This window comes from Varroa jacobsoni, unplaced genomic scaffold, assembly GCF_002532875.2.
Source record: "Varroa jacobsoni isolate VJ856 unplaced genomic scaffold, vjacob_1.0 scaffold_593, whole genome shotgun sequence".
In the NCBI taxonomy this organism is placed as follows: Eukaryota; Metazoa; Arthropoda; class Arachnida; order Mesostigmata; family Varroidae; genus Varroa; species Varroa jacobsoni.
Window position 1 is genome coordinate 320041 of NW_019213495.1, and position 26322 is coordinate 346362.

The window sequence follows — 26322 nt, forward strand, 5'->3', positions numbered from 1 at the left end:
TTATAAAATAGAAAATATAAAACTAAATATAATTTTATATGTTTTTCTTTTATAATTTTATCGAAGATTTTTATAATCTTAGATATGTGAATTCTATTGTCAAAAAAGTTTGAAGTGGAAGTTGTCTTCACTAGGATCAACTTACTGTTGGGATCACATGTTTGTTCAATGGCACTTCCACAGATTTCTGCTCTTCGCCGATTATCTGATAGAGGATATTGCAAATGACTTCGGTGTGTCGGGTTAAGTTTGGCATAGAGATCCTGACGGCTGTTATTACTGGTACGGCTGTATGGGGTCTAAGGTCTATGACGTACCCATTCGTGCCATAATGATTGTCCGGTATTGCTTCTAAAACGTTATTACTTTTTGTTATATTAAGCATGCCTCTCTCTTAGTAACTGAATTTCGTTATATGCTTATTCTCACCGCTACATAACTACACCAATGGAACATATGCAATTGTAGAAATAGTGACAATTAAACTACAGAAGCTCTCACCTAATTTTCTTGCAGTAAGATGAACATTTCCTGCTGATGGGAACATATTACAGAAAAAAAAAAGGACACCTAACATTAGTAAATATACTTCCAGTTTGTATTTCATTATACATCCGTTTGCGTCAATTTTTCATTAGCGTGCATAGCACCATTTTCGTCATATATGCATTTACTTTATTTATTATATATATATTCACCATATACATATGCGTATATTCTGCGAGACGAATGTATTAGTCTTAATTTTGGGCAAGAACAGGTCGCATTCATTTCACCATGGTGCCAAAAAACCGACGTTCTGCTATATTCGTTTTCCATTTGTATAAAAAATTAAATTTGTTTAATTTTTTTTGTTAAATATCTCAAATACGTTTCCCGTATTCTAGTTTGCATCGAGGAATGTGTTTGAACATTTGTCGCCTTAAAATGATTGGCTCATTTAGATGCGTTTGAGAGGTATTGTATATTGGGAGCTCAAGAAGCAACTCACGACGGATCGATATGAATACTAGTGGGTCTCAACTAAACAAGCGTTGCATTCTGTAGTGTCAATACTTTAATCCTGTGGCGATACTGATTACGATTAAGCGATTATTATTTAGAACAAATGCGGCTTACCACCACTGCGGGGTGTGGTACCTCTGCCGAGTACCACGGAAATTATGCTGGACACCAGTAGCTGAAAAATAGTCGGCTTCAGCCACATTCGGCTTGTCTTGTTACCACCACCAGTTCTCTCGTACAGTTTCTACTGGCCTCTTATGTTGTCTTTCTTTTGTCCTAAAGACTCAAGTACGAAGCTCAGTGTTACGCTTCACAATACAAATACCAATGAAACAAAGTCGTTTGGCTTTGTCGTTGATTGGAAGCAACGAGTGGCCTGAAACTATTTACACTGCGCCTAGATATTACTACTGACATTACTCTGCGTGATCGTTTGGCCACGCCTATTTCCCTGGGGATGTCAACATCCTCCGGCTGGTATCTGTTAGCATGATTCCATTGTGATTTTTTCCGTACGTGTTAGATTCGATCTTCGCGTTTCCAAAGCCAGTTACCGATTGGTTGCAAGTTCTACAGAACGTGTTTTACTAACAGCACTTCTCGGTTTGTAAATGACAATCCTTAGTTTTTTTGCTATTTAAATGAGTTACAGGATTATGACAAATACGAACTCTTACGATGCCCCTAACGTATATCGGTTGGAATAATCCCCAACGTATGCTGTTTATAACTGCTGTTAATTGTTTATTGAGACTTAAGTACATTTCATAATAATTCTAGGCAATGTTTTTTGAATAGCTGTTCAACGTATCTTACTAACGTAGTATTTCTTAGTTTTAAACAACGATTACTGATTAAGTTTGAGCTTCCGGCTTGTGATACATCTTACGGACCGCACGAACGTAATAAGTTTCCTATCAGTAATCGCCAAAATATGTCTCATACAAGTCATGCTCATATTTTATGTGTGTTGATTGTTAATTTAAACGGTCATTAATTAAAGTTCACAGTAAAATATTAATGTCGTAACCTGAACGACATTAATTGCATACCGCAACAGGTTACTTTCCCAGCTAGGCCCTGGAATCGAGCCCCTGGTCTTGGGGGTGAAGCTTCTTGACAAAGTTTCCCTCTGCTGAAGCCTACTGAGCGGGTCTTACCGAAAATATTTCTTAGTGTGTAAATAACAATTATTGGTTTATTGCTGTGGAAGTCTGATTTTCATTTCTATGATAAACCTAATAAACTTTATATATTTTAAGTCTTCACAGTGTTTCACACAAGCCTTGCCCATACTTTATATGTGTTGATTGAAATAAAAAAATTATTAACTAAACTTCACCTATATTTAGTTATTCTTAACAAGTTTAGGGTAATTAAAAGCTCTAATTCAATGTACGTCAGTCAGGCTTGTACTGACATACTGCCATGCTGTACGCGTTTTACATATCTTGCGCATTGGGCGATGTTTATGTTCGTTTAGCAGTGGACCGGGTATATGCTAGATATTTATGGCGGCGCGTCGTCTGCTATGGCAGGTCTCTTCTTTTCCGACATCGCAGTAGCTACAAACAACCGCCTCACCGAACTCATCCATGCTGCTGTTTCTCCGCAGCCTCAGGCCGCGGGCACCGTTTCCGATTTCTCTAACGTTCGATGTCATGCTTCGCTCGGCAGAACGAGCACGAATGTGGAGAGATCGTATGTGAAACATGTCGCCGGGATGCTTGTCAGAGAGCGCTGGAAATAGCCCTGTCATTCAAGTGCCGTAAAGAAGATGCTTTCGTCAGCGGTGCGACGACTGTCGCTGCAGCAGCCTACTTTTGGTCGTTTTGGAGGCCAGTAGTGACGAGTTACGTTTGGATGGCTCCAACGTTTACCGACAATCACTCGATTACTGCTGGGTTTACTGAATAGCTCGTAGCCACAGCAAACCTGGCCGATATAGGGCGGCCGTTTGACATGCAAGTAACGCTATTGTCGTACTTGGCGCACGAGTCAATCAGCGAATCGTACCAGGCCGAGTACAGAAACACAAAGTAGTTAGTACCAACTGGTCATTGGCGGGGCGCGTGAAAATAAGAACAGCGACTACACAGTGTTGGCACGAACAAATACATTGATCGTTGCGTAAACAAACTTGTTAGGCAACGCGCAAAGAAGGCAGATATTGATAGTTTGGTTTAATTATCACAAGGTATGCTTTGTACAATGTGTGCTGTTGTGTCCTCCTCGTTACATTGTCTGCATAGCTTACCTCAATTTCTAACAAATTCATATTTTAGTTGCACCGAACCAACCTGTAGGTTTGTAGGCAAACCTCCCCACGAGGCGATGTACCAGTTCGGGCTTTGAAATTTCAAGTTTTACGTCCAGCATAACTCTTAGATACCCCATGAGAACGAACGGCTTCCTGCACGGAATGAACTGTGTCTTGTTCTGATTCGAACCTGTATCAGGATGTGTCTGCAAGATTAACAGACAAACGCATTACTAACTATCCTATCGGAAGACCAACAGATTGAGTCGAAGAGGTTAAGGGCTGCAGAGATTTTCGGAGAGGCAAACCTCATACACATATGTGAAATATTTACACTAATTACGCGACATTCCGTGACCGGTGACCGCTTAGAAGAAATAAAGGCCCGTCGATACAAATGAAAGTAAATTCTTATTTCTCATAAAAGATAACCAGGGTCCCAATAAACCGTTGTGAGCCCACTTACCGAAGAAACTCAACAGAAATATGCGAAAACTTGTGTATCATTGTCGCTTTTAGATACGCTGTAAATGACCAGCTTATTCTAGATTAGCTGTTACTGTTTAGAATATCGGAAGCATCATTAATGAGGCTAAAAAAACATGGAAACTTTCTTCAACCCAGAAACGACTCCTGAAGTCGATGAACTGATCGAACACTTATCTACATTTTATCAATTAATTACATTGGCTGACCAATGAGCTCCTCTAGATTCTTGTAAGATGCGACTTTCATACGTTCTGAAAAAATACAGTAAAACTTCATATTAATTCTTCCTCCAATGTGTAACCACGCAGTGAATCAGTAGCCATTGTTCTGTCATCTGCTGTCATCAAAAGTGATGCCCCTTACGGTGTGTAGCATGTGTAAAAGCATATCACCAACCCACCATAGCCCGCCATCTCAAGCAATGGCCGTTCCGATATGACCTGTTATTTTTCTGAGAAATGCGAAATCATCCGTGACGGTTGACAGTGAAGTCGTTCCACGCAAATCTTCATATAATATCTAGTTATTTTCATATGTCCTAGTTTTTAGGGTCCGGGCGATGTCTTTTCAGTGCTTCAACTATGAAACCTAACGTCCGCATGTTGTGCAAACTTAGGCATTACATGAATTAATACATACACCTGAGGTGCACTTAACTGAAGCCAATCGTCCCATGAGAGAATATGGTAACATGTCACTATTCTTCGAAGTGGAGACTACTTAACAAACAAAAATGTATAATGTATATATTGAGCACCCCTCCGAAGTAATGATTTTGCGTTGTTGCAATTATAATCAGATTTCCCTACGAGGTCATACGGAATTACGCATTGATGTTGGGTACTCGAAGCTATCGGAAAGTTGAAACGAAGTTCACTGTATCATATGACTTCCATAAACAATATATCATTTTAGAGAACTTTTTTTCAACGAAGTATGTTGTAATAGACACGGTTACATATGATCGAAGTAATTATCACCGTCCGGAAAGTCTTCAGCTTTCAATACTGTTAAAGAATTGTTTATTTCTATATGTAGGGTTCGTATTATGGTGACGGAATATGGTTTTAACGAATCGCCATTTCATACGTATCACTGTTTAGATTCTTTGCAACGTACGTTTATCCTGACGGCTACCGACATCCTATTGTGACGTCTGTGGTAAACAATAGCCTCGTCTAGCGTGCGGTGTAGTGCGAGCTTTGTCCGCTTAAAAATTGGCTTTGACGAGATACCTGCTGACCGACAGGGGTCAGAAGAGCATAAAACAAACGCATACTCTGAGCGTTTTCATTCCTAAATACGACCGGAACCGTGATCAATATGCAAGTAAAAAAACACCAGCGGATATGTTGCAGTTATCGGAAGGAAGCGCATGGCACAATAGCCCATTTCCGCACTTGGTAACCCTGATGAGACAGTCTGGCAAGTGAAGCGCGGTAGGTCAGCCATTGCCTGTGCATGTTTACAACGTAAATCAATCATTATTTAGTAGACTGCGATCTTATGCATGACTCAGCAACGGAGTAGTTTTGCTTGACAAACTTTCTAAAAGTTAATCGAAAAACAGGAAAATGATGGATGGCACGGAGAACCTATGTAAATTTATGTGTACCATGCGACAACAAAACCTTGCAAGGGAACAAGTCCGTAGGGCCAGCCTGAAATATTGTGTGCAACAATTTCAGATTTTCTAGATGTCCTAAATTTTACGCTATCCCGAACTCCTCAGTCCGTGTAAATACTAAAACGTCTGCAGGAAAGTGTCGACAGGGAAACTGCCGAAGAAAGCACTACGTTGCATGACCCCTCTTAGGCTAGCCTAAATGTATTCACTTAATGAGGTGAAAGAATTGTGTTCAATGGGGAGAATTTGGCCCTAAATATGGCCAAAAAAAGGTAAGAGAAGCACCGCCATCGGTCGCTTCGCAGTCAATTATAGCTTTTTGGATACCAATAGTTCAAAGGCGTTTCTTGCCGACCAATGCGATGTAACAATCAAACTATATAATATGCTTTATTCACCTTTTTGAGACCAAAAATCTATTCCGGATGAATTGTAGATTACAGATAACCTATTGGAACCTAGATTGCCTAACGGAAGAAGAACAGCGACAAAAATGAAAAAAAAATACGAACAAAAATGAATTAATTAGGTGAATTATGAATACTCTAGAAACTGGTAAGTAAAGCTGATATGATGCTTAAATTTTTCGAACGTTAACGGAAATGTTGAAGTTATCCGCCACGAGGCCCCAAAGATGTCGATACTGTGTATTAGTATTATTCGTGTTTTTCGTACGCAGTTCGTTGTGGCGGTTTGTCTCTTTACTTTACAATATTGACATAACGAAAATTTCGAAGGTAAGTTATGATAGATAATCAATCACGTATGCTGGCTTCACTACAGTGTTGCACAAAGTTTAGATTCGTTTTAGCAATGTTTATATTAACAGTTTACATAATAGAACTTAAATTTAGTTCCAAAATAAAGCTTGCATACATTGGCTGTGTGATTATAATGATGTGCAATACATGTATTAGTCAGCGATGTGATAAGTTCTGCATCAAGGTAACATCTATAAGCTACCTACTAAGCGTCTGCCCGTAAGAGCTCGCATAGCCGTCGATATGTGAGTTATCATATTACTCGAAATGTATTTGAGCGACTATAGCCAGATCTGCGGATTCTTTCGCTGGGAAACTAAGTGGTAACTCGAATCGAAATTCAGAAATTGCATTCTCCCAACCTAACTTGCTGTGATTTCGGAGCCTCCGGTGCCCTGAAAAGCGTGACTGATCTCTCTGTTCTGTTGTAGTTCAAGAAGCCATTCGAAGAGAAACACGTGGAAATGCGAGTGGTAGATATATGGCCAAAGCATTGGGGGAAGTACGTAAAAAACAAGAGCTGGAATGATCGCTTGTCTTACCAGCTCAACTACTTCATGGGTGATTTTCCCCTCGCCAGATTCGCGTGTTTCAGCCCTATACATTTACACGTTTAGAGATGATTTGTTTGTATCTTTTGTTTGTTTATATACGGCTGTTTGTATTTGTATATAGCTTTGCTCTAGATAACGACAGCGTACGAGTTCCGTTAACATCTATCCTGCAATTCATATATTCTTGTATTGGTGGGACAGGCAGACCGTCATCGCGTAAGAGTAAGGCGCTTGCCACTCCCTTTGACATCATTCGCTTTACGCCACAGGCTAGCCGTTTAAAACAGTCTTCGCGGCTTAAGTAACAGATGTCAATTGCCATAGGACGCTTGCTATCAGTAACTGCAATGAAGGTACAGGCGTAGGTAATGGATGGCGATGACCTTCTAGGACAGTTGTCTCAGGCTTTTAGGAACAATCGAAACAGTTTCATCACAGACTACTATTGCAGAAGTTCTGCACAATTTCTTTTTCAGTTTTGGTAGAATAGACTATTTGAGAGTTTCAACTTTTTATCAACAAGTAATTTACGATAATCGCGCCTATACGAGTGTCTTCGTTGAACGTACTAGCCTTTTTACAATTCTGTAAATTTAGCTTAACGATAGAGTAACATTACATGAGATAGCTGTGAACCTTCGGATCCTTTTGGATACGTTACACAGATTTACTATACACAGATTTATATAAATAGGTCTTTATATTAGTCTGATTTGACAACAATAGAAGTAGAAAAAATGTGAATTTTTCACGTTATATAGAGATTTGTTTGAACTGGGTAGTGGATGTCCCGTGCAGTTTTTGCTTTATCAAACGTGTACTTTTCCAGTGTGTCCTTGTGTTCTGGATGTAAGAGTGACTTGTTGTACCGAATCTGGGTATCTATTATATCGACAACTCAAGGCGATAATGTTTGGGAGAGATACATTTGACGTCAGAATTAATTATGGGTGTATACGGCTGGTAGTCTAACATTTGCTTTTTCATCAAAGTATAATTGTGATGAAGTACGCGTATTTGATTGCCGTCAGTGAACAACTTCCACATGAAGCAGTTATATTTCTCACCTGTAATGTTTTCTACAACGCATAAATATACAATCGTCGACCGTTTTCTTTTGCTAATGCGAGATACATGGTCAGGTTTCTACGTAATCAATTAGGCTTTGTCGTCGCCTGTCAACATGAAAAACGATTTTTGTATATTTATATTTAGAGACTACACTGTTCATTATAATCTACGTGTTCGAACACTAGCGATTTACTAGCTCAAATCGCCAACTGCAACTCTATGGATTTTCAGCTTTTAAGCTCTTGCCATTTGTTATCCTAATTTAGGTCGATCTTTGCTTCGTCGCCAATTATAATAGTTTGGATATGGAGTATTATTCATTATTCCTCTAGGTGGTTATCACTTCATTACTTTTTAGATTTATTCTCCTTCAAGGAATAAGTTACCCATGGGTTCATTCATCGTAGGTAGAAAAAAATGTTGATTTTGAGATCGCACGAAAATCTCTACATGCAAAATCTTGCGAAGTTCAGTGACCTATAATTCTGATCTAGATCTAGAACGTTTAACAGCGATGCCTTGAAACATACAGGTATAGAATACTTGGTTACAGGTTCTATTTTCAATGTCCCGCTATTTTCAACTCTCGACAAATGAACACCAAAAAAATTCCGTTAATTCGTATTTCCTCTAAGGATACTTAACTTCGAGACTTGATTCGGAAGGCCTGCTTGTGATAGCATTTCTATGAGACTGATATCTGCAATCGACAAGACAAGCTCTGCAAACGTAGAGTATTCTTCAATTTCATTTTAGAAACGAAAACTCACTATGGATTTATTTCCAGCAAATCATCTTTATTGAAGACGACGGTGCCTTTATTCCATCCTAATGAAGGTCATTGTTAAGAATGCCTCAATATCTAAGCTAACAAAATACGATTTGGTACTGCTGGGTTACCTGGGAGTGACCCTTTATACTCGTCCTGTTTTTTTTAAGTGGCAATCGGTTAAGAGCCTGCTGGTAACACCTATAATATATAATCACTGGAGAGACATTAGAATAATAATCAATCCGAATGTTCGATCACGCTATTGTACATTGAAAAACATCCGCCTACGCGATTCTAACGTTTTGTTTAATAGTCAAAGGCTGTTCCATCTAAGATCAAATCCCGAAGCACCCCCCAAGGAGTCACTGATTATTCTGTCGGTAGTACTAGACACGTGCAATGTTTTTGTTGATAAAAAATAAATAATAGTAGATTCTTCAGTAGAGCAAAAGACGTGATAGCATATGCATAACTGCTCTATCTATCGTATTCATCTTTATATTATTAATGGAGACTTGTTTTCGCCATAGTTGCGCTTGAAATACATTAGAACCGTTTCGTCGTTAACAATTAGCAACAGATTCAATAGAATACTTTCCTTCGTGTACAAGAAAGTTGATGTTACCACCAGTCTGGATTTGGGTTTGAAGCTCTGGTCAAGGATAGTAGCACAGGTTCCTGCACTAGACGACAAAGTATAATTATTATCAGCATCATGTAATGTATCTGAAGCTCTGATAAATGACGTTAGCACAGATTCCTACAGCTGTCAAACCACTAAATTATAATTATTATTATTATAACCAAATTGCTTATTACCTTAGCGTGCAGCCTTCGACGTCGAGGGCAGCGGCGTCGAGGACATCGGCATCGAGGACATCGGCATCGAGGACATCGGCATCGAGGACATCGGCATCGAGGACATCGGCATCGAGGACATCGGCATCGAGGACATCGGCGTCGAGTAATTTTTCCCTTGTTTGGTAGCTATGTAAAAAGCGTATTGTAAGAATATTGAGTACATTGATTTAACTAAACATAAACAAGTTTGAACTGCATCCATAACTTTCTTAAAAATTCTAGGTAACAAAATTATGTTTCAGAGAAGATAAGAAACCATTATAGTAACAATGACAATGTAATAGCAGAAATGTAGAAACTCTGGCGGCGGCAATATCATATTGTGATACCAATCAATGCTCGACGTCCGAAGACATTTGCTGTTGACGAGCAGGCTACGAGTTTAGAATCATTCTTAATAAGATAGATGATCGGAATACAATTATATAAATGCTCCTGTCTAATCCAGAAACAAAATTCAGTAAATTACTCAAAAAACGCCAGAGTGGTTCGGTAGGACGTCACTACATCGTAGATGTACCTGTACCGTACGAGAAGAGAGCAGTTATTCGAACGAATGCTTTCTTTTGAAAAGCGTGTGCTTACCTCGTAAGTTGATTACACCAGTGCCATATATGATTGGCCCGTTCGATTCGCAGATTGACGTTATTCTCACGAAATAAGTGGTCGCCAACTGGATGGTGGGCATTTCGAACTTCCTAGGTAAGGGATTCAAATAGATTTCACCATATTGTCCATTATGGTTACCGTATTGAACAATACTCCTTGTTTTTTCCAATGCACAGTTCCAAAAGGCGAATGGAGCAATGATGACAAGATTCTTCTGCGCAGTCAGGCTTAACGAGATTTTTCCTACATATATCTCTTTTGGTCTGGTACTAACTGTAAGCACACAAGGTTAGACCCCTTGGGTTTTAAGGCCTCCGTGATAATCCAAGCCTCATCACTATTACTATTACCATCATAAGCAAAATGTCTTAGAGTACGAACGAATTCACATATTCCATCTCACAGGAGACTCCTTTTCAAGGCTGACCCAATTAGTGACCGAAATTCGATTGATGTATTGAACAACAAGAAGACTATGCACATCAGTGGCACAGGAGAACGTTCAACTGGTAGTGCCTTGTCAGCAGTAATAATGCTGACAAACGATGCATATGAATTGTTGGTATTATACTTCGCCAATGAATGATATTTCATTGCACGTAGCTAACGATGATAACGACCCACATGGGAATTCGCGCTTTGGTTTCCCTTTCATTGGCCGGTCCACTGCTTGTTGGTCTGCTATACTAAATATAGATTTCTACAAACACCTAGCCAAAATAAGTAGATACTGGAAGGAGAACCCCAATTTTACATACCCAATTTGTTCAAACAGGCTCGATCGCACGTGCTAAGCGGGACAGATGTAAAAGAGATGTTGTTCGTGGTGATCGCGTTCGTACCTATCAAGTATTCTGGGCGTATGTGAATGTCATACACCCCTGGAGTCACCTTATTTACGAAAGACTGAAAAAAAAATACACGTCAATGGGAGCAGAAAACCATGGGAACGCCTAAACGCTACAGCTTTCGAACTGTCATAGATGGCAATAAGAGAATAGCGTATATTGATATTTACTAGCTAGAAATACTCTTGTGTATAGCTTTCAGCACTGTCAGCTTGGTCTCCTCGCACGCTTACGCTGAGACTTTTTTTGGGTCTTGTTTTTTTTTTCAGTGGATACATTTCAAGAGTGTACAGCAGCAGTTTTGTTAACCCCTCCCTAAGCAAACCTAGGAGACAATGAAAACAATTTAAAATTAGGTTAGCGAGACATCCATTTTTGCTTTTTTGCTATGCACTGCCGCCACATATCAGGAGCTGACCTGTAGTACTACTTTTGTCACTAGTAAAGGTGCTTGGCCAATACCCAAGCAGTAGTCTACTTCTGTTGCGATTATTTACGACTGCAAAATACAAATAGGAACGCCCGCTCTGCAACCATGTTTAGGCCGTTAGAGATTGTTTGCTGTAGCCGATTGCTCCCAGCACGAAGCATAATATTAATGATACGGTGCATAGAAAGAAAAACCTCAGTTTTTTTTTTTATACGAGTGATAAATTTGTAGTTAAATTTGATAGCGGCTATCCCTTCGACTGGGTAGAACCTCTGAATAGTAGCTAAACATCGCCCAAACGACTTACGTAGTAGTACTATTGATGTAGTGGAATTTTCGTCTTTTCTTCTATATTAAATAGTAAATTCTCACCGTAACACGCGCAATTCCTTCTCGACGCAGCAGCTTCCGTCGACAAGGTATCTTGCGGTCAGTAGTATTCGTTGGGCAAATTCGGATCTCATACCAAACCATGTCGAAACGGTTTAGTAATGGCATTGCGATTTGGATCTTCAAACTGTTGTCGTCGTACATAACTTCTACTGCATTGCTAGTGGTTTTATGTATACCCGTATCTAAAATTTACACAAAACCCCGAACCATAACAACATGAAGTAGCCCGCCATTATTCAGATAGATTAGACATAGCAGAAATGCAAAAGGTAAAAAAGCAGCATTGACAATAACGCCGACCCTCGATTTCGGGCGAAACAAAAATTGGGTCACGTTGACCCTTGTGGAAATGACACAATATTGTTTGTCGTTACGAATTTTCCAAAGAACTGATTTTTGCCTATGACCAAGCGCAACGAACGAGTGTACAAACTTGGAACTTTGAGCATAGAGCATACTATGTATAACCCTGTAAATACGCTAACTAAGTAGATAAAGAAGCCATTTTAGGACATTGTAGGATACACCACTAGGCTTTGATGAATCGAGCGATTCAGTGTTCTGCACTGGCGTTTGCTAGCCGTGCTTCACGAAGATCATGCAGCATCTACTCATAATCGGTACGATAGAGCTTGAATCGGTAACATCACGCTGCTTTCGTCACGCAACCGTAAGCTATCGCAATAATTTTTGCGCGACGGTTATGTAGAAACGAATAGACGGATGCCTCCAAACGTGGGACTTCTCCGAAGAGCCCAACGAGATGGACCGAAGCGAATAATTACCTACGTTTGTTAATCAAAAAGCCTACATTTGATTGCTAGATAAAACCCTATTTTCCAAAAGACATGTATGAACATATCGCATGACTTACCAGCAATGTGTATTAATCCAGCCAAATAAGGAGATTGTCTGACTCCTGATTTAGTATTACAGGAAAATCGAACTTGTAACTTCATCCAAGATTGGTGTTCGATGTTACTTAACGCAAACTTTGTTAAATCGGTGTCCGTAAACAACACATAGCCCCGCTGTCCGCTGGTGGTAGCGTACCGTACTTCGGCACTGATGACCGTTTGAGAAAGGCATAATTTTGGAAGTGACAATACTTTTACACCGACCGAAGCAAACCCATATCTTCGGCTTATGACCCACAATCTTAACGTCCTTGGTGCACCCTCTGCAAATAAGGGACCATTGATCGGTTACAGTTTAATCGATTAGCATGAGTTCTAGGAAGAACGCTAACGAACGCACGCATTTATGATAAATCGATCGAGTTATTCTTCGTGTATATTTTGTACTGACTCAGAGAGAACAAAGGGCTATGACTTTTTTTTCTTTAACAACCCACATTTGTAAGTCTACGACCGTTCTGAAAACAAAGCGCTACGCAAAAATCGTAAATGCTATGTGTGCAAATCAGAAACAGTTCTTCATTGGGATTCCCACTCGTAAATTGGGTTCGGCAGAAACAATACATGAGTGAAATGCAGAGGAACAGCAAAGGCCGAATACAGATCAGGCTCACCGTACTCGTAGTCCAAGCAATGAGACGAGCATAGCGACGTCTTGACTTTTGGAGCTATCAGTTCCGATGCGTTTAATAATACGTCGCGAATTTTGTATTCTGGCAACACGGATACATTGTATGTAGATTGGGCTGACGCCCACTCTATCATCTGCAGGAATAGCAAACATTACATTCAGTTGTGTGAGTAAACAAGCATTTATTACTTGCTATTACTTATAAGTACCGTATACAACGTTTCGATATCTTCGCTACGACCTCATGGTTGCCGGGAGGCTCGGAATTTACTGTGTAAATACTGAACGATCGAGCAGATGGCTGAATTCAGAAAAATTCAGAGTTTAAATTAAATATCTGTATAAAAATCAGCAGAAAAAAAGCTATATTGGTCAGGTAAAGGTTGATCTGGGGGAAAGATACCTCCTTGAACAGGAGTTTTTTGGTCTTTAAGGGATGCACTTTCGTTACATTGAAGGGTTATTCTAAAGAGGAAAATTGCTGAATATAGAGCACCATGACTAACTAATTTAGACCTAGGCTTACCGTGTACATGCTACGTTTCGCCATTGCAACATTGATTTTTTGCAATTGCGTAGTTAGATTGCCTTGGATCGATTCGTAGCTGAAGGTGTAGGTGACATTCGTGCGCCGTCTTATGAACGGTGTAGAAATTCGAACAGATGTGAGTTTAGAAAAAGAACTACGAACGCGAAAATCGATCACACTTCCTGAAGTATTATAGTGAGTTCGTTTTAGCCATGCTGAAATTTTCCGCAATTGACAAGCGCCGTTAAAGGGTTTGTTCTAGTGTCGAAGCGGTTCGGGTTATCGTGTAGTAACGGTATTCGGACTTGACTGATAGGACAAATGAGTGATCGAAAACAGCTTACCCAAGGATTCTTGCGTGAGACGCGCTGATGTAAAGACGTGAAACACAAACACGAACACGAAACAAGTATTAGTGAATTACACCGTCGATTCAATGAAACGTCATTTAATGAACATTCAGATCAAGAGCAACGATATCAATATTTTCCCACATTTACCTGCATCTATCGTGTCCTCATTCCTGTACTACGAGTGTTATCACATGAATCGTATTCAACAACCTAGTGAATTGGAGCTTCACTGTGTGCAATAAGTTAGACTTTCGCTCACCGATGTCGGGCGTGGTGGCGTTTTGACCAAGCGTCACAGAAGTCATCGATAGAACCAAGCATAAGGTCACGTCTTGTCCTAGCCACATGTTCTTTATGCTTCCGCCACTTTTTTGCTATATTTCCTAGGTAATCAAGATCTGAAAGTACAAACAGCTTCTTTAGTAGAACTGAAGAAGGTATAGCTTCCTGTAGGTAAGGGACGATACAGTTGTGTACGAAGGGTAAACTTCGTGGCGAAGTACAGAGGATTTGCCACAATAGATAGCAGAGCTGCTATAAGAATTGCTGCTAAGTTTTTGACTCCTACCACATACAAGCATAACCGCCCTCGAAAAAAGCAGCATTCTATAAAGTTTGCACAATCGTTTAGCAAACCTTACCTTATCCCAAACCGGAAACATATCTATTTCTATATATGATTCGCACTTCAAACGAAAGGCGACATAATAACGGATGGCAAAAAAGCAAACTTTACTTGTTTACGGAAGCTTGATTAAACGCTTTAATTAATTCAGTTCGCATATACTTTGTTTTGGCTGTGTTTAGCCTGAAAGAGGCCGTCGAACATCTAGGAACAAGTGTGACAAAAGAGCAGACGCTACGCTACTAACCGCTCATACTCACATTAAACAATGCAGTCAAAGGATACGTTACTTCATATAGGTGACACCTAGCCCAATATATTTCCGATTCTAGCTGTCGGTAAAATAGACATGCAAATTTATTAAACTCATACACACGTCTATGGAACGAGAACACACAAAATAATATACGTCTACTAAACCAAAACCTGCCTGGAACACTGACCGCCCAATCAAAACAACGGCCCATAAAATATCAACAGAACTTAAGTAAGAAATATCGTTTTCTGGCTTGTAACCGACTTCGAACGGTCGAAGCGTAAACCACGGTTCACGCTTTGTCAATACAAAGGACAACAAAGTCGAGTCAATAGTCTCTGTTTGGATTATACCATGCCTGCTGATTATAGAGGCACATCGTGGCCTAGATTCGAACCCATACGATATAGATACACGGTTCATTTACTGGTGGGAGCCAGCAAGCCAGCCATCTGTCTGATGGAGCTAGGCCTACGAGCGATACTGGACGCAAAGCTCGACGCGGAAGACAATACCGAACGGCACCGACGCAGAACAGTCGTTGATATCACTTCCTTAATCGTAATCTCTCTTAAGGAACTCTCTTGAGGAAGAGAAACTCTTAAGGAAGAGAAGGCAAGAGATGCAGCATGAGTGGATGGAACTGGAAGACACTGTGAAAACCCTTTTCGAATTTAGTAATTATTCGTTATGCAGAGCAAATATGCTAAAATTGAATTGCCTAATTGATTTCAACGCAATATCATCTTTTTATCAATACGTGGGCAAGTGTTGCGTTGTGAAATACTCCCCCCCTAGCCCTCCATAGGGAACAAATGGGTAAATAAGGTTTGAAAATTATAGCAAGCATTAGCGGAGCGTTCTACAAAAGATTCGTAATTTCTAGAATCAAAGAACAGAAATACAATTGAAAAAAAAATACGAAGAAATTCAGTAGGGCTCAAAAAATGTACAAATGTCAGTTGAGGGTAAACGCGAACGTAGAGGAGACATTTTTGAACGCCCGTCAAGTCTCTGAGAAACTGAGACTATTGTGTGGGCGGAACTTCAATTCGGATAGAGTCTTTGAAATAAGCTAGATCGAAGATTTTCTCACTAATCTGAGGAAAGTATTTCAGAAAATTATTATTATCAATGCATGGAGCACAGCTGTCTTTCGTGTAAGATTTTTCCGAAGCTTACCTACAAATTGAGGTAAACGAAGAATTAAAGCAATTATGAATATCTCTGACGTATAATCAGTATCGTGGACTTTCTATTACCACCAAAGTTACACCGCGGATTTTAGGAGATAACGATTTGTGGTACGTCCATTGATAGGAATATTAGCATATTTAAACTTAATAATAAATATATAAATAAACAATATTGAAAAAATAAAACTAAAAAAACTATTACATTGGTTACGAGCCTTTGAATAAATATCATCTTTACTATTGAATCTAAGGGTTTAGGTTAACGTTTAAGCCTGAGAAATTTATGTGAAGAAACTTATTAGCTATCTACTAGCAATCTCGCATCTAGCAGAAAAGGCAGAGTTGACTTAAAGTTCACAAGTAAAACGAAAATATCGTTTTTAGTAATAATTAAGCTCCTTACTAAGCATAACAACCTATGTAATATTATCATATTACATATGAACCTATTATTCAGTTTTGTCAAGAGTATGAGATAAATCCACGCAGTTCTTGGTAAGTTATCATGGAAAAGAAAGGTTCCTATGATCATGTGAAAACTCGCTTGATGAAATGAAAAGTCTAAGGTATAAGACCTTTCCTAATCGATTTCGATCCTAAACCCCGTCAGTTATAGTTGCCGCCAACGATATTTATTACGATATCGAAATCGCTATTTCACACCGGTGTGTTTAGATCCCTAACACAAATTAATTTACTAGACCCGCTTGAGTGCCACCTTCGCAGTGAGCGTCAGCGACTTCACGACCAAACTGCCCGAAACTAAACTACGGAGAGAAGTAATCGAACTATCACTTTGTTTCTAACTTAATTGTTATATATAAAGTGCGCAGAATGTTTTCGCGGTCCATGTGCCCGAAAAGTTCAGGACTCTTCCCAGACCGTCGCCTACTTTGACCGTTAAAGGTGCCCGACACACCTACTCGATGGCCCAGCAGTTGAAATTATGTGCCGAAAAAGATCTTCTGCCGGTCAAAATTAAGGGAAGAATCACCAAGCGTGTCGCTAGTCGTAGCTGCTTATCAAATCGTCCAAGCTAGGTAATAACTACGTGTCGGTGCCAGTATATCAGTAAGCGCGTTATTCTTTGTAATCAAATTGACCAGCCTCGTCTAATTAATCGATTGGGTGAAGATAATCCAGAGCAAGAACTCTACCGCAATTGCCCAACATTCCCGTCAGCTATTCCGCCTATAAAGATGAGTTACTTATTATTAACTTATTCGTAAAAATAATATGTAAGTACGATGGGTAAATGATGAAGAAGACGAGGTGCCACATTCGTGCGTAGCTAATACGTAATATAACGTCTATATTTCTTTTCCCCCGGCGTTTCCCATTTTTAGCGCTTAGTTAGTGGAGAACAAGCTTAAGATACATTGGACTATTTATAATTTCCACTCTATCAATGATTTGAAACGTTGGGTGGAGCTCTTCGTTCCGTACCGTAGAACTACGACAAAAACACTAATTTACCGCGGGATTAATTCCATAATTTATTTAACTGTACCAAAAGAAAACGCTATACCTATTGTATCGCAATCGATTTCATCTATATTCGCTCATTTTGTTTTAGGATGGGCATCTATTATGTATAATAGAACCAGGCAGACGAGATGGAACATGTAACTGAAACATATTGAAAACATAAGCCCATAGGCACATTCAACCGAAATCTATTACTCATTAATCAGTGTCCCAGGCAAGCTGAGTGATGAGGCGTGAGTCCGCGTGCTACAGTTATTTTTTGCTCACAGAAAAGTTGAACTTTTTGTAGTAAGAACGTTCCGGGTACCCTGGACACGTAAAACCAAATAACACTTTAATTATAAATAACCTCTCTTCATCAAAATGCTTGAAGACTAGTTTATAATACCAGTTTCCCTCTGCTCTTGCGTAGCCTCTGTCATAATTATTCGTCACGAATTCAAGCTTCGTATAAGAATCAAATTTGTTGTCTTGATAATGCCCGTACTGCGTACACCTCGTCCTATAGGCTCGGAACCTCAGGGTGAGAGAGAGATATTTTGATGTTGAGGACCAGTAAAATGCGTGTGTATCGAATGGGTCGTTAGCATCAGTGTCGACCCTCGGTGCTGCAAAAAGGTGAGAAAACGGTAATAACTGATGTCGCTTATTGATACTCAAAGCCCTTCGTAAACAAATAATGTTTTTTTTAAACTGGCTTGGCTAGAATGCTAATTCTCAATGTATTTGGAGCACTATCTTAATTTTTTTTACTTGTTCGCACGTTTCGGTAGGTTTTCGAGAGCCATCTACCTACAATTTGCGTTCCCATGTGTAATTTTTATATCTATGACTTGTTGAAGTAAATCGATAATAAAACATTTGAGCTACGTTCATTTTCGGCAAGTATCTCTCAGTAACAGATATCCGTTGCAAGTACTAGTAAGGCCTTACGTCTGAATTTATTCGGCATTAGCACTAATCTCGATTCCTCTCCGGATCATTCTCCGCCATTTTCTCGCTTAGTCCCGCTCTTCGACCAGTCATAAAGATCGAGCCAATGCTTCGTCTATAGCAGCTATACATATGAGAGTTTCGTAAGTTACATGTCGAAATGCACTACATGTATTTACGGAGGATACATTTTGATGCGGTTTAACGTTTGGCTTATGCTTATGACACTTTATACATGATATGCAAGTTTTGGGTGACAGATTTTTTAAACTTCTAGGCTTTTTTCGTGATAAGCCTCCTCGACTGTGACAATGCGGTCTTGTCTTGCAAATTCCGACACCCGTAGCCCAGTCGCGGGATCAATCCGTGGCCTAGTCACTTCGATGCTGGTTTTAAACGCTCCAGTCTGTTCTTAAAATTTTTGAAGAATGTATGTACTGTGCTTTCGTCCAGGGCTTCCTTGTCTAATATTTTCACCACTTTTCGATAAATTTTTTTAGCGCTGTGAGCTTCGCGGGATCAGTGAGCGTTAAATTTTAAGACTAAAGGGTTTTCCTTTCTGAACTAATTTCTTCGAAAATGAACTCAACCGGTCTTCACCTGACACTGTCTGGAGAATTTAAGTATTTATTGCCTAAATTTCGTCTGCTAACGGACCATAGTTTTAAAGTTAGCCTGTTTCGAAATTCGCCGGATCCACTTGTAACAGCTTTTTATATATTATTTTTAAGTTAAATTTTAAATATATATATATATATATATATATATATGTATATAACTTAACAATATACTCGTAATCAAGTTAGGTAAAGCGAGACACACAAATCTTCATGGGTAATGTATGTATGTATGCGTTTAATGCGTGTCCAGAGACAGGATTTTGAGCCTGAAACTAACCGAGTTCCAAAAAAAAGAGATCTTGGTGTAGAAGAGGCCGGCAGAGTATAAAAATGGCAATTGAGAGCTCGCTATTTGGATACTCGATGATAACGCCAGATCTTATCGCTAAGCCCCAGTTAGCTCCTAGGTTGAGTAAAAAATTTCCAACGTTGGTTTCAACCTGTTCAATTTTAGGTCCGCATGATTACAGGGTTTGCCATGTCCTAGAGGGCAATTCGGGCAAGCATCCGCTACTGTCGATTTACATTGAGAAGCCATATTATACAAATTATGCATGGGAACGCAAATTGTAGGTGGATGATTATCCAAAAACTGGCAGACCGTTGAAACAAGTGTAAAAAATTAAGGAGAGTAACTCTAATACATTGAAAATCATTCTAGCTAGACTAGCTTTAAAGGATAAGCGACTTCAAAGTCTACCGAGTTTTTCTTGTAACAGGCTAATACATTGCCTTGTTATATGTACTCAGAAAAATAATTATAAGATTTAGATTTCCGTATGGATACCATTATTCGTGTATATACGATGTTTTTTAATAATAATGATAATAATATAATAAAGTACCGGCATGAACAGTAATTGGACTTACGGAAGCTTTTGAAGCAGATGTCGTCACACGGTAACATATTCAACGGGCCAAAGCTTAAAGGCTTTGCGTCGTACTCCGTTAAACCAATGAAATATCTGGGGAACACCCCCAGATTGAGCTTCTGTGAGATGACACCCATTTCGAAAACCTGCAATGGCACAAAACATAATCCAAAAAAATCGTACACGTTCTCCAAGCTCTTAGCGGAACTTCTACTTAGGCTGGATGAAATCAGTTTTTATAGAAATTGCTGTTGTTGTTGTTGTTGCTATATCAAATGGGCGCATGGACCAAACACTGCCATTATGGGAAACTGTGATTTGTTCCAACTGGCGGGTACTGTTTCACCCTAAAAATGATTACGGAGACCAATGTCTGCCTTGAAAAACAGCCAACGAATGGTCAGCCAAGGTACTCTTACGATTGGGTCGGGAGTCAACTCAGGATCTGCAATTGTAGTCTTATTGACTTCATCGTATCTGCACACCGATAACAGCTCATCACATGAATATATCCCATAGAACACTCGACTGAAACGGTCTAATCTAAACCACTGCATCTCTAGTGTAGCCTGGAGATTCCATGCTTGAATAAGTGCGAACCGACTTTCTGAAAGCAAATTCAAAATAGTCACGACCGAACATATGAGACTAAATGGTTAAACTTCAAGGAGCCTATGTAAAAGGCCACGGATAAAATGCGATCCATGTTTTCTTTCGGATACTCTTTTCTGCTTGAACATACGTACTAATTTTAGACAGATGGATGCCTGTAACTCAATAGGTAATAAATATATACCGTATTAATCATAGGTAAAACTTATACTTGGATTATATACGATTTCCTGTATAAAGTGGATGGATGAATAGGCATGTTTGTCTATTTCTAAAATGACGACGTCCGACCCAATGTGCTGCCTATTTCGAGAGCCCAAGATCCGTCCCGAAGAGCTAACCAACTCCGTCTGCTGGCCGTCAAGGGGTTACCAATCAAGACACTAAAGCATTATAACGTAGGTTTATAACTGGGTCGTAACCCAACGCAAAAAAACTTGTTTGCTTCTGACCCGTTAGATGAACTAAGCTTTTTTTTTTTTTACAAGTGAGTGTACCTTTGAGTGTTTCAAAATATGATGGTATAGAAAGAGATCATGTCTAACCCCGGTACAACTCTATTATTAACCAGATAGGTACACCCAGCTCGGGTTGAAAAGCGAGCTCAAGACCATGGGGCCGTCAGTCCAGCGCTTTCCTCACTCTATCGCAATCGCAGTTTTGACTACTCTCATCATTGTGGTGACGAGTTTTTCGCAATATTGCTATGTTATCGTAGCAGTTACGTTAAATGCTAAATGCCTCCGAGGTTCGAGAAAAAAAAATGCGAAACAGTTTGTATACTTAACAAACACAAACACTGGACCACTTTTATTACGTCACCCATCTTGCGGACAGCGTACCTAAATGCACATATGGTACGTCGCATACACTCAATGCGCTATTCGAGATCAATCGCTGAGAAAATAGTGTTTATAGGCTTACGAACCGCGCACGTAAGCGTCGCAAAAATAGTTTGCCAGGAACAGCAGAACAATGCCGAGTTGTAGTTTTCGACGGGTTGTTCCAGTGCTGGCCACTGGTTGCCGGGAGGGCATGTTTTTACTACTGGTTGCAACAAGCTACTCTGAATATTTGGTCCCAAATGACGTAACAAACAAGAGCTCACGAATGGAAAAAATCGAAGCAAGCATCGTAATGACAGGACTGCTTCTATTCACATCGGGTAAGGAGGACAAGGTTAAACTCATGGGCGAAAGTATTTACAACTTTAAGTAAGTGAGATATAACTTGCTGTACTTTGCCGCTCACTTTAATTCCAGCTTAATTACAAAAACAATGTATGGGATTAATTGACAACGAGCTGTCGATTAGCAATAACGAAAATATGTCGACTAGTAGCTGCCTATAATCCATACATCTATTGTCGTAGTAGAGGTTGCGGGGGTCGCTGAGGGCGTCGATGGAGCCCTTTTCGCGAACTGCGGTTGGATCCCATAGAGAAAACCAATGCAAGCCTTCTGTCTTGACCTTTCCTTTTTAACATCTGTCTACCAAGGTTGACAACGTTCTTGTCAGAGGAACTTAGTTTCACCTATAGGTCTAGGTGACTGTTAGTTCCAACGAGATTGGTCGTCTGGACGTTGTGGTGAAGAGGAGAGCTCTCTGATACTTGAAAGGTCCAATGAGTTTGGTCGTCTGGTTGTTGGAACAGGAAATACTGAATGATTTCTATATCTCTTAATTTACTAATTTGCTAGTAAGTTGAGATTTAAAAATAAGGTTTTAAATTTCAAAAAATTAAATTTGAAGTTTTTTAGGCTGCTATCAACTGTTAACCAACTGTTCAGCAAACACCTCATGAATGTCTATTGATATAAATATCAATAAATGAGGCCTTCTTTTGAAGAATCCTTGGGGCCTACTGGGTGAGGTCTCACCAGCCTGGCTACTGGTTCGAAGTCAAGATTGTGCTTAATTGTGACGCTTATTATCTCTATGTACGACCCGGTAACGCGGCGCAACCTTTAGACTATGGCATTGACTTCTGACAATGTCATATTTATCTCTGACCTCACTGTTATGAGAACTGAAGCAGTTCGCCGTTGAAAGATTAAAACGGCTTAAAATGCTGTCGGTATTAGCGGCAGAAAACGAGAAGTTGTGTTAAAAATATTTTATTTAGCATAACTTATTTGGATTAGTGAATACAATTGGAATGGACCCGGACTGAAAATAAAGCGACAAGTCAATCTATTCATTTTATTTGGTAGATAGTTTCTGCTAGGAGCTTGTGAATGAAGCATGAGAAAATGATCTACTCCTTTTGCTGCGTGCTTGTTAATTATTTTTTAGTCACCGATACACATCAAACATCTCATGTTGTAGGGCGGAGGAAACCGATCCTTCGAAGCCCGACCGTAAGAGCAAAGAAATTCGAAATGGTCACGAGGCTTAAGCAAGCGCCTAGCTCGTACTCCAATGAAGTAAGCAGGTGCTTCATAGTAAAATACCTTAGTTTTTTTTTTTTATCACCTTGCTAATTACATGATTACCACCGTCAAACTGTGATAAATTACACCTTGACAATTACTTGAGATTCAGGTCACATTGGCTTATCGTAAAGAGATTTTGGCATCAACGATAACATTGAGTTAACTTCGACTGCACTTGTGGCACCCGTAGATATTCGACTATTCATTTCATAAAGGCATAGAACTGTTGGCTGAATGATTTGCCCTATCAGAAGTTAAGAAAAGTTAGACAGCAGAGCGTGACCGACGCTTTTTTTATGCTACTAACGCTATTTACAAACAATCAACAAAAAATTTACAAAACGAAATTCTCAATCTGAGGCAACAAACTTAATTAATTTAATTAATTACTCCAGGCCAACCTACAAATAAGTGAGGTTTACATTAGTACCACCAGAGCAAGCAACCTGATAAAACGGACATAATATTGAGGACTAACAAAGACGCTTGGATCAAAACGTCCCCCAGCTCCGTTCGGTCCCCCACTTACAAGCACACATCTTCGATGAGGAACTGAACGATATCCAATGACTCACAGTTGGAAATAGTCCTGATTTTGTATCGCATTCACAACACCCCTAAAGCGTCGTTTCCAGCGAGCAATTATCCAAACCGTTTGTCGAACCAGTGGACTTCTTAGGCAAATATGCTCAAAGTCGAGGTACGGCAAAAATTAAGTCTTTCAAAGGACATAGAACAGCCGGAATACATTAAAATGTGACGTGTGTCGTCTGGCTTTCGGACTTTTATTTTTTATTCATATATATATATATATATATATATATATGAATAAATGAATAAAAGAATCTTAAATGAGTTGAGCTTACCAAATCCTGGGAAAAGAAGTTATCAATCATGTTGAATGTGAAATAGATTTATTTGCAGTTAAATAGTGATCATTGCAATGATATGTGATACTTGAACCCCGAAACATTAATTTTTTTACTATGTAAGAAGTATACGAAGAGGTGAATTAAAAACCGAGTCAGTCCTCTACTGCAAATTTCAGAGACTCATTGAAGGTTTAGACGTACAGTTGTGGAAAATTTAATGCAATAGTTATATGCAACGAAGTGCCACATACATTGCTCCCATTAGGGGCCAGTGACAATTCAAAATGCTACGGAGATGTGTTCGGTGTAACGCTTGTGTAAAAAAACCTGATCAAATGCTCAAAACTGGCTTTTGATTGATACAACAAGGTACTTCCCTGGGTAAAAAGAACAATGCTTCCGATACAAACCCCGTGACGCATTTCTATGTTATAAGTTTACCATCAATGAACTAAAAAAAAAATGGGATAAAAACTTCTTTTTAGCATTAACAATTACGTCTAATGATATAGATAGCGATGTCGCCAGCTCCACTGTACCAAGCCAATGGTGCAGAGGACCCATATACCTAAAAGTTCAACTCAAAATTACTCAGCAAGAGAATTCATTCAAAGTAAAATTTGGGTCTTCTGCAATGTTCTCGAAAAAATATGTACATGTATTGTAAATATATGGATAGTAGTATTACACGCACTAATCATAAGCAGCATAGATTTGTGAATGAATCAGTAGCAAGGCCAAAACGCGGATTCCCAGACGTTAGGATCTGGTGTTATTGCTAGGTCGTCGTAGTTGATAGGTGCACATCGTTAAGGAACACTCGGAATAATCCAAAATTCTCTTCTGCAAAGTATAGATTAGAGAAATATACCAAAAAAACATTAACTCTGATAGCTGTAACGCCAACGACGACGACGACGACGACGATGACGACTTCAGGTTATCGCATCGTGTCAGGATTGATTTTCCTAAACTCAAGTCAGAGTTTAAGGTAGGGTTAGATAATACGGAAATCGTTTTTACTTATATAAATTGAAGCCATAACTTTATAACTAATTTACGACTCCCATCAGCTGAGAACGAATTCCTGACGGAAAATCTTCCATCGATGACACGAGTCTTCAACTGCCGGCCTGCTTCAGTTCTAAACCTTCTCGGCGAAATTCATTAATTTCTTTAATGTCGAAGTCGAACATACTGACGTTGTTGTCGCAATTAGTATACTGCGTATGTTGGCCTATTGAAAGCAGGCAGGAAAATTGCACCGGGCCGTTTTTTAAGAGCTATTTTGAAATAGCTTGTTTTGCTGAAATTATGCACCAATGCTGTAAGGAAACATGTGCGATAGTGGGCTAATGCCAGCGAATTGGATAATTGCGCCATTCCATTTAGCATTCTGAAAAGACCTTCTGTTGCATATCTTCTTGGAATACAACTTGACTAATTATACCAGTAAAATAACAAATTTGTTTATTTCGTGTGTACTTATTGCCTAAAGAAAGGTTTAAATAGTAGTTTAAATATTAATCGAGGCCTAAAGGGAAGAAGCATTTTCAATAGCCGACGGACGTTTTAAACATGCTAGGCGTGTCCGAAGACGTCATCGGGCCGTTGTGCGGCTCCGAGCTTCCCTTTGTTTCACAACTATAACCAAAGGCATGTCCGAGACGCTTTAAAGGTAGGAAATTATACGATATTTCAGACGAAACGCCAGATAAGAAAACGAGTTCCACATAGGTCTTAGTGATCAGCTCTGCATAGAAATAGAAATCGCAAGTTGCAGATTGTACAATGGATCAAACCTCCCTTCTTTCCGCTCCGCACTGTGCCACATGATGACTAACAAAAATTGGTCTGTTAGTCCGACGGCGCTGCTCACCCAGGTACCGTTTTTTAGAGTTCTATTACAATTAAATACGAGGCAGTTCAAGAGAGATTTCATCTCTCATTAAAATAGCTTTATAGCATTGTTCGATGCACACTCGTGAGTGACCAGCTTTTTCACAGTTTCTATAAACATTCTGTGAACGGTCACAAGCGGGCCTCGGTCACAAGGTTTTTAGCCTAAGACTGATGATTTTTGACTTTCCAGAGATCATTTTTAATTTCGATTAGACGGTTCGTAATGTCATAACTTATTGTGTTGCTTACCATGTATCTCTCCGCCACCCAAAGAATAGCCATCAGGATAAGGAAGACTGGTCGTGATAATAAGGCTAATAAGGATAGCAGAAATAAGATGATAAGGAAAGTAGAAAGACATCGCTGAAAATCTCTATTACTCTGGTGTGTTTCGACATTTG

At 39.4% G+C, this 26322-nt stretch overlaps 3 protein-coding genes and 1 long non-coding RNA gene across 11 annotated transcripts in view; 1 reads left to right on the top strand and 3 right to left on the bottom strand.

The window, feature by feature from the left end:
* Positions 1–2445, bottom strand: part of LOC111261753 (uncharacterized) — a 7117-nt gene extending 4672 nt beyond the window's left edge. For 2 of the 3 annotated variants that reach the window (XM_022835482.2, XM_022835480.2), the window contains exons 1-3: positions 1120–2445; positions 502–534; positions 146–351 (exon numbers count right to left, since the gene is read on the bottom strand). In XM_022835482.2, the coding sequence (XP_022691217.1) occupies positions 146–351; positions 502–534; positions 1120–1207 (327 nt within the window). In that variant the 5' untranslated portion in view covers positions 1208–2445. The remainder of the gene's footprint in view (positions 1–145; positions 352–501; positions 535–1119) is intronic. The other variant, XM_022835481.2, reaches the window with a different exon arrangement.
* Positions 2446–3590: 1145 nt separating this feature from the next.
* Positions 3591–9597, top strand: LOC111261757 (uncharacterized). 2 transcript variants are annotated; one of them, XR_002681190.2, is made up of 3 exons: positions 3591–3668; positions 4858–5193; positions 9364–9597. It is a non-coding gene; the product is annotated as an uncharacterized LOC111261757 (long non-coding RNA). The 2 variants fall into 2 exon arrangements; XR_002681189.2 differs by lacking the exon at positions 3591–3668 and adding an exon at positions 4066–4440.
* Positions 8542–16375, bottom strand: LOC111261752 (uncharacterized). Of its 5 annotated transcripts, none has more exons than XM_022835476.2 (10): positions 14847–16375; positions 14370–14508; positions 14102–14125; positions 13755–13972; positions 13212–13362; positions 12555–12860; positions 11660–11862; positions 10768–10915; positions 9986–10282; positions 8542–9526 (listed from the first exon to the last, which is right to left on the bottom strand). In XM_022835476.2, exons 2-10 carry the CDS (start codon positions 14455–14457, stop codon positions 9360–9362), a joined length of 1602 nt encoding a protein of 533 aa, XP_022691211.1. In that variant the 5' UTR covers positions 14458–14508; positions 14847–16375; the 3' UTR covers positions 8542–9359. The 5 variants fall into 5 exon arrangements, with proteins under 5 accessions (XP_022691211.1, XP_022691210.1, XP_022691212.1 ...); XM_022835475.2 differs by having other exon boundaries at positions 14752–16375; XM_022835477.2 differs by having other exon boundaries at positions 8542–9217; positions 9359–9526; positions 14370–16375.
* A 1303-nt stretch (positions 16376–17678) lies between these two features.
* On the bottom strand, positions 17679–21892 carry LOC111261754 (uncharacterized). The gene is made up of 4 exons (XM_022835484.2): positions 21641–21892; positions 20520–20707; positions 20099–20246; positions 17679–18283 (listed from the first exon to the last, which is right to left on the bottom strand). Exons 1-4 carry the CDS (start codon positions 21747–21749, stop codon positions 17928–17930), a joined length of 801 nt encoding a protein of 266 aa, XP_022691219.1. The 5' UTR covers positions 21750–21892; the 3' UTR covers positions 17679–17927.
* Positions 21893–26322: the final 4430 nt, after the last annotated feature.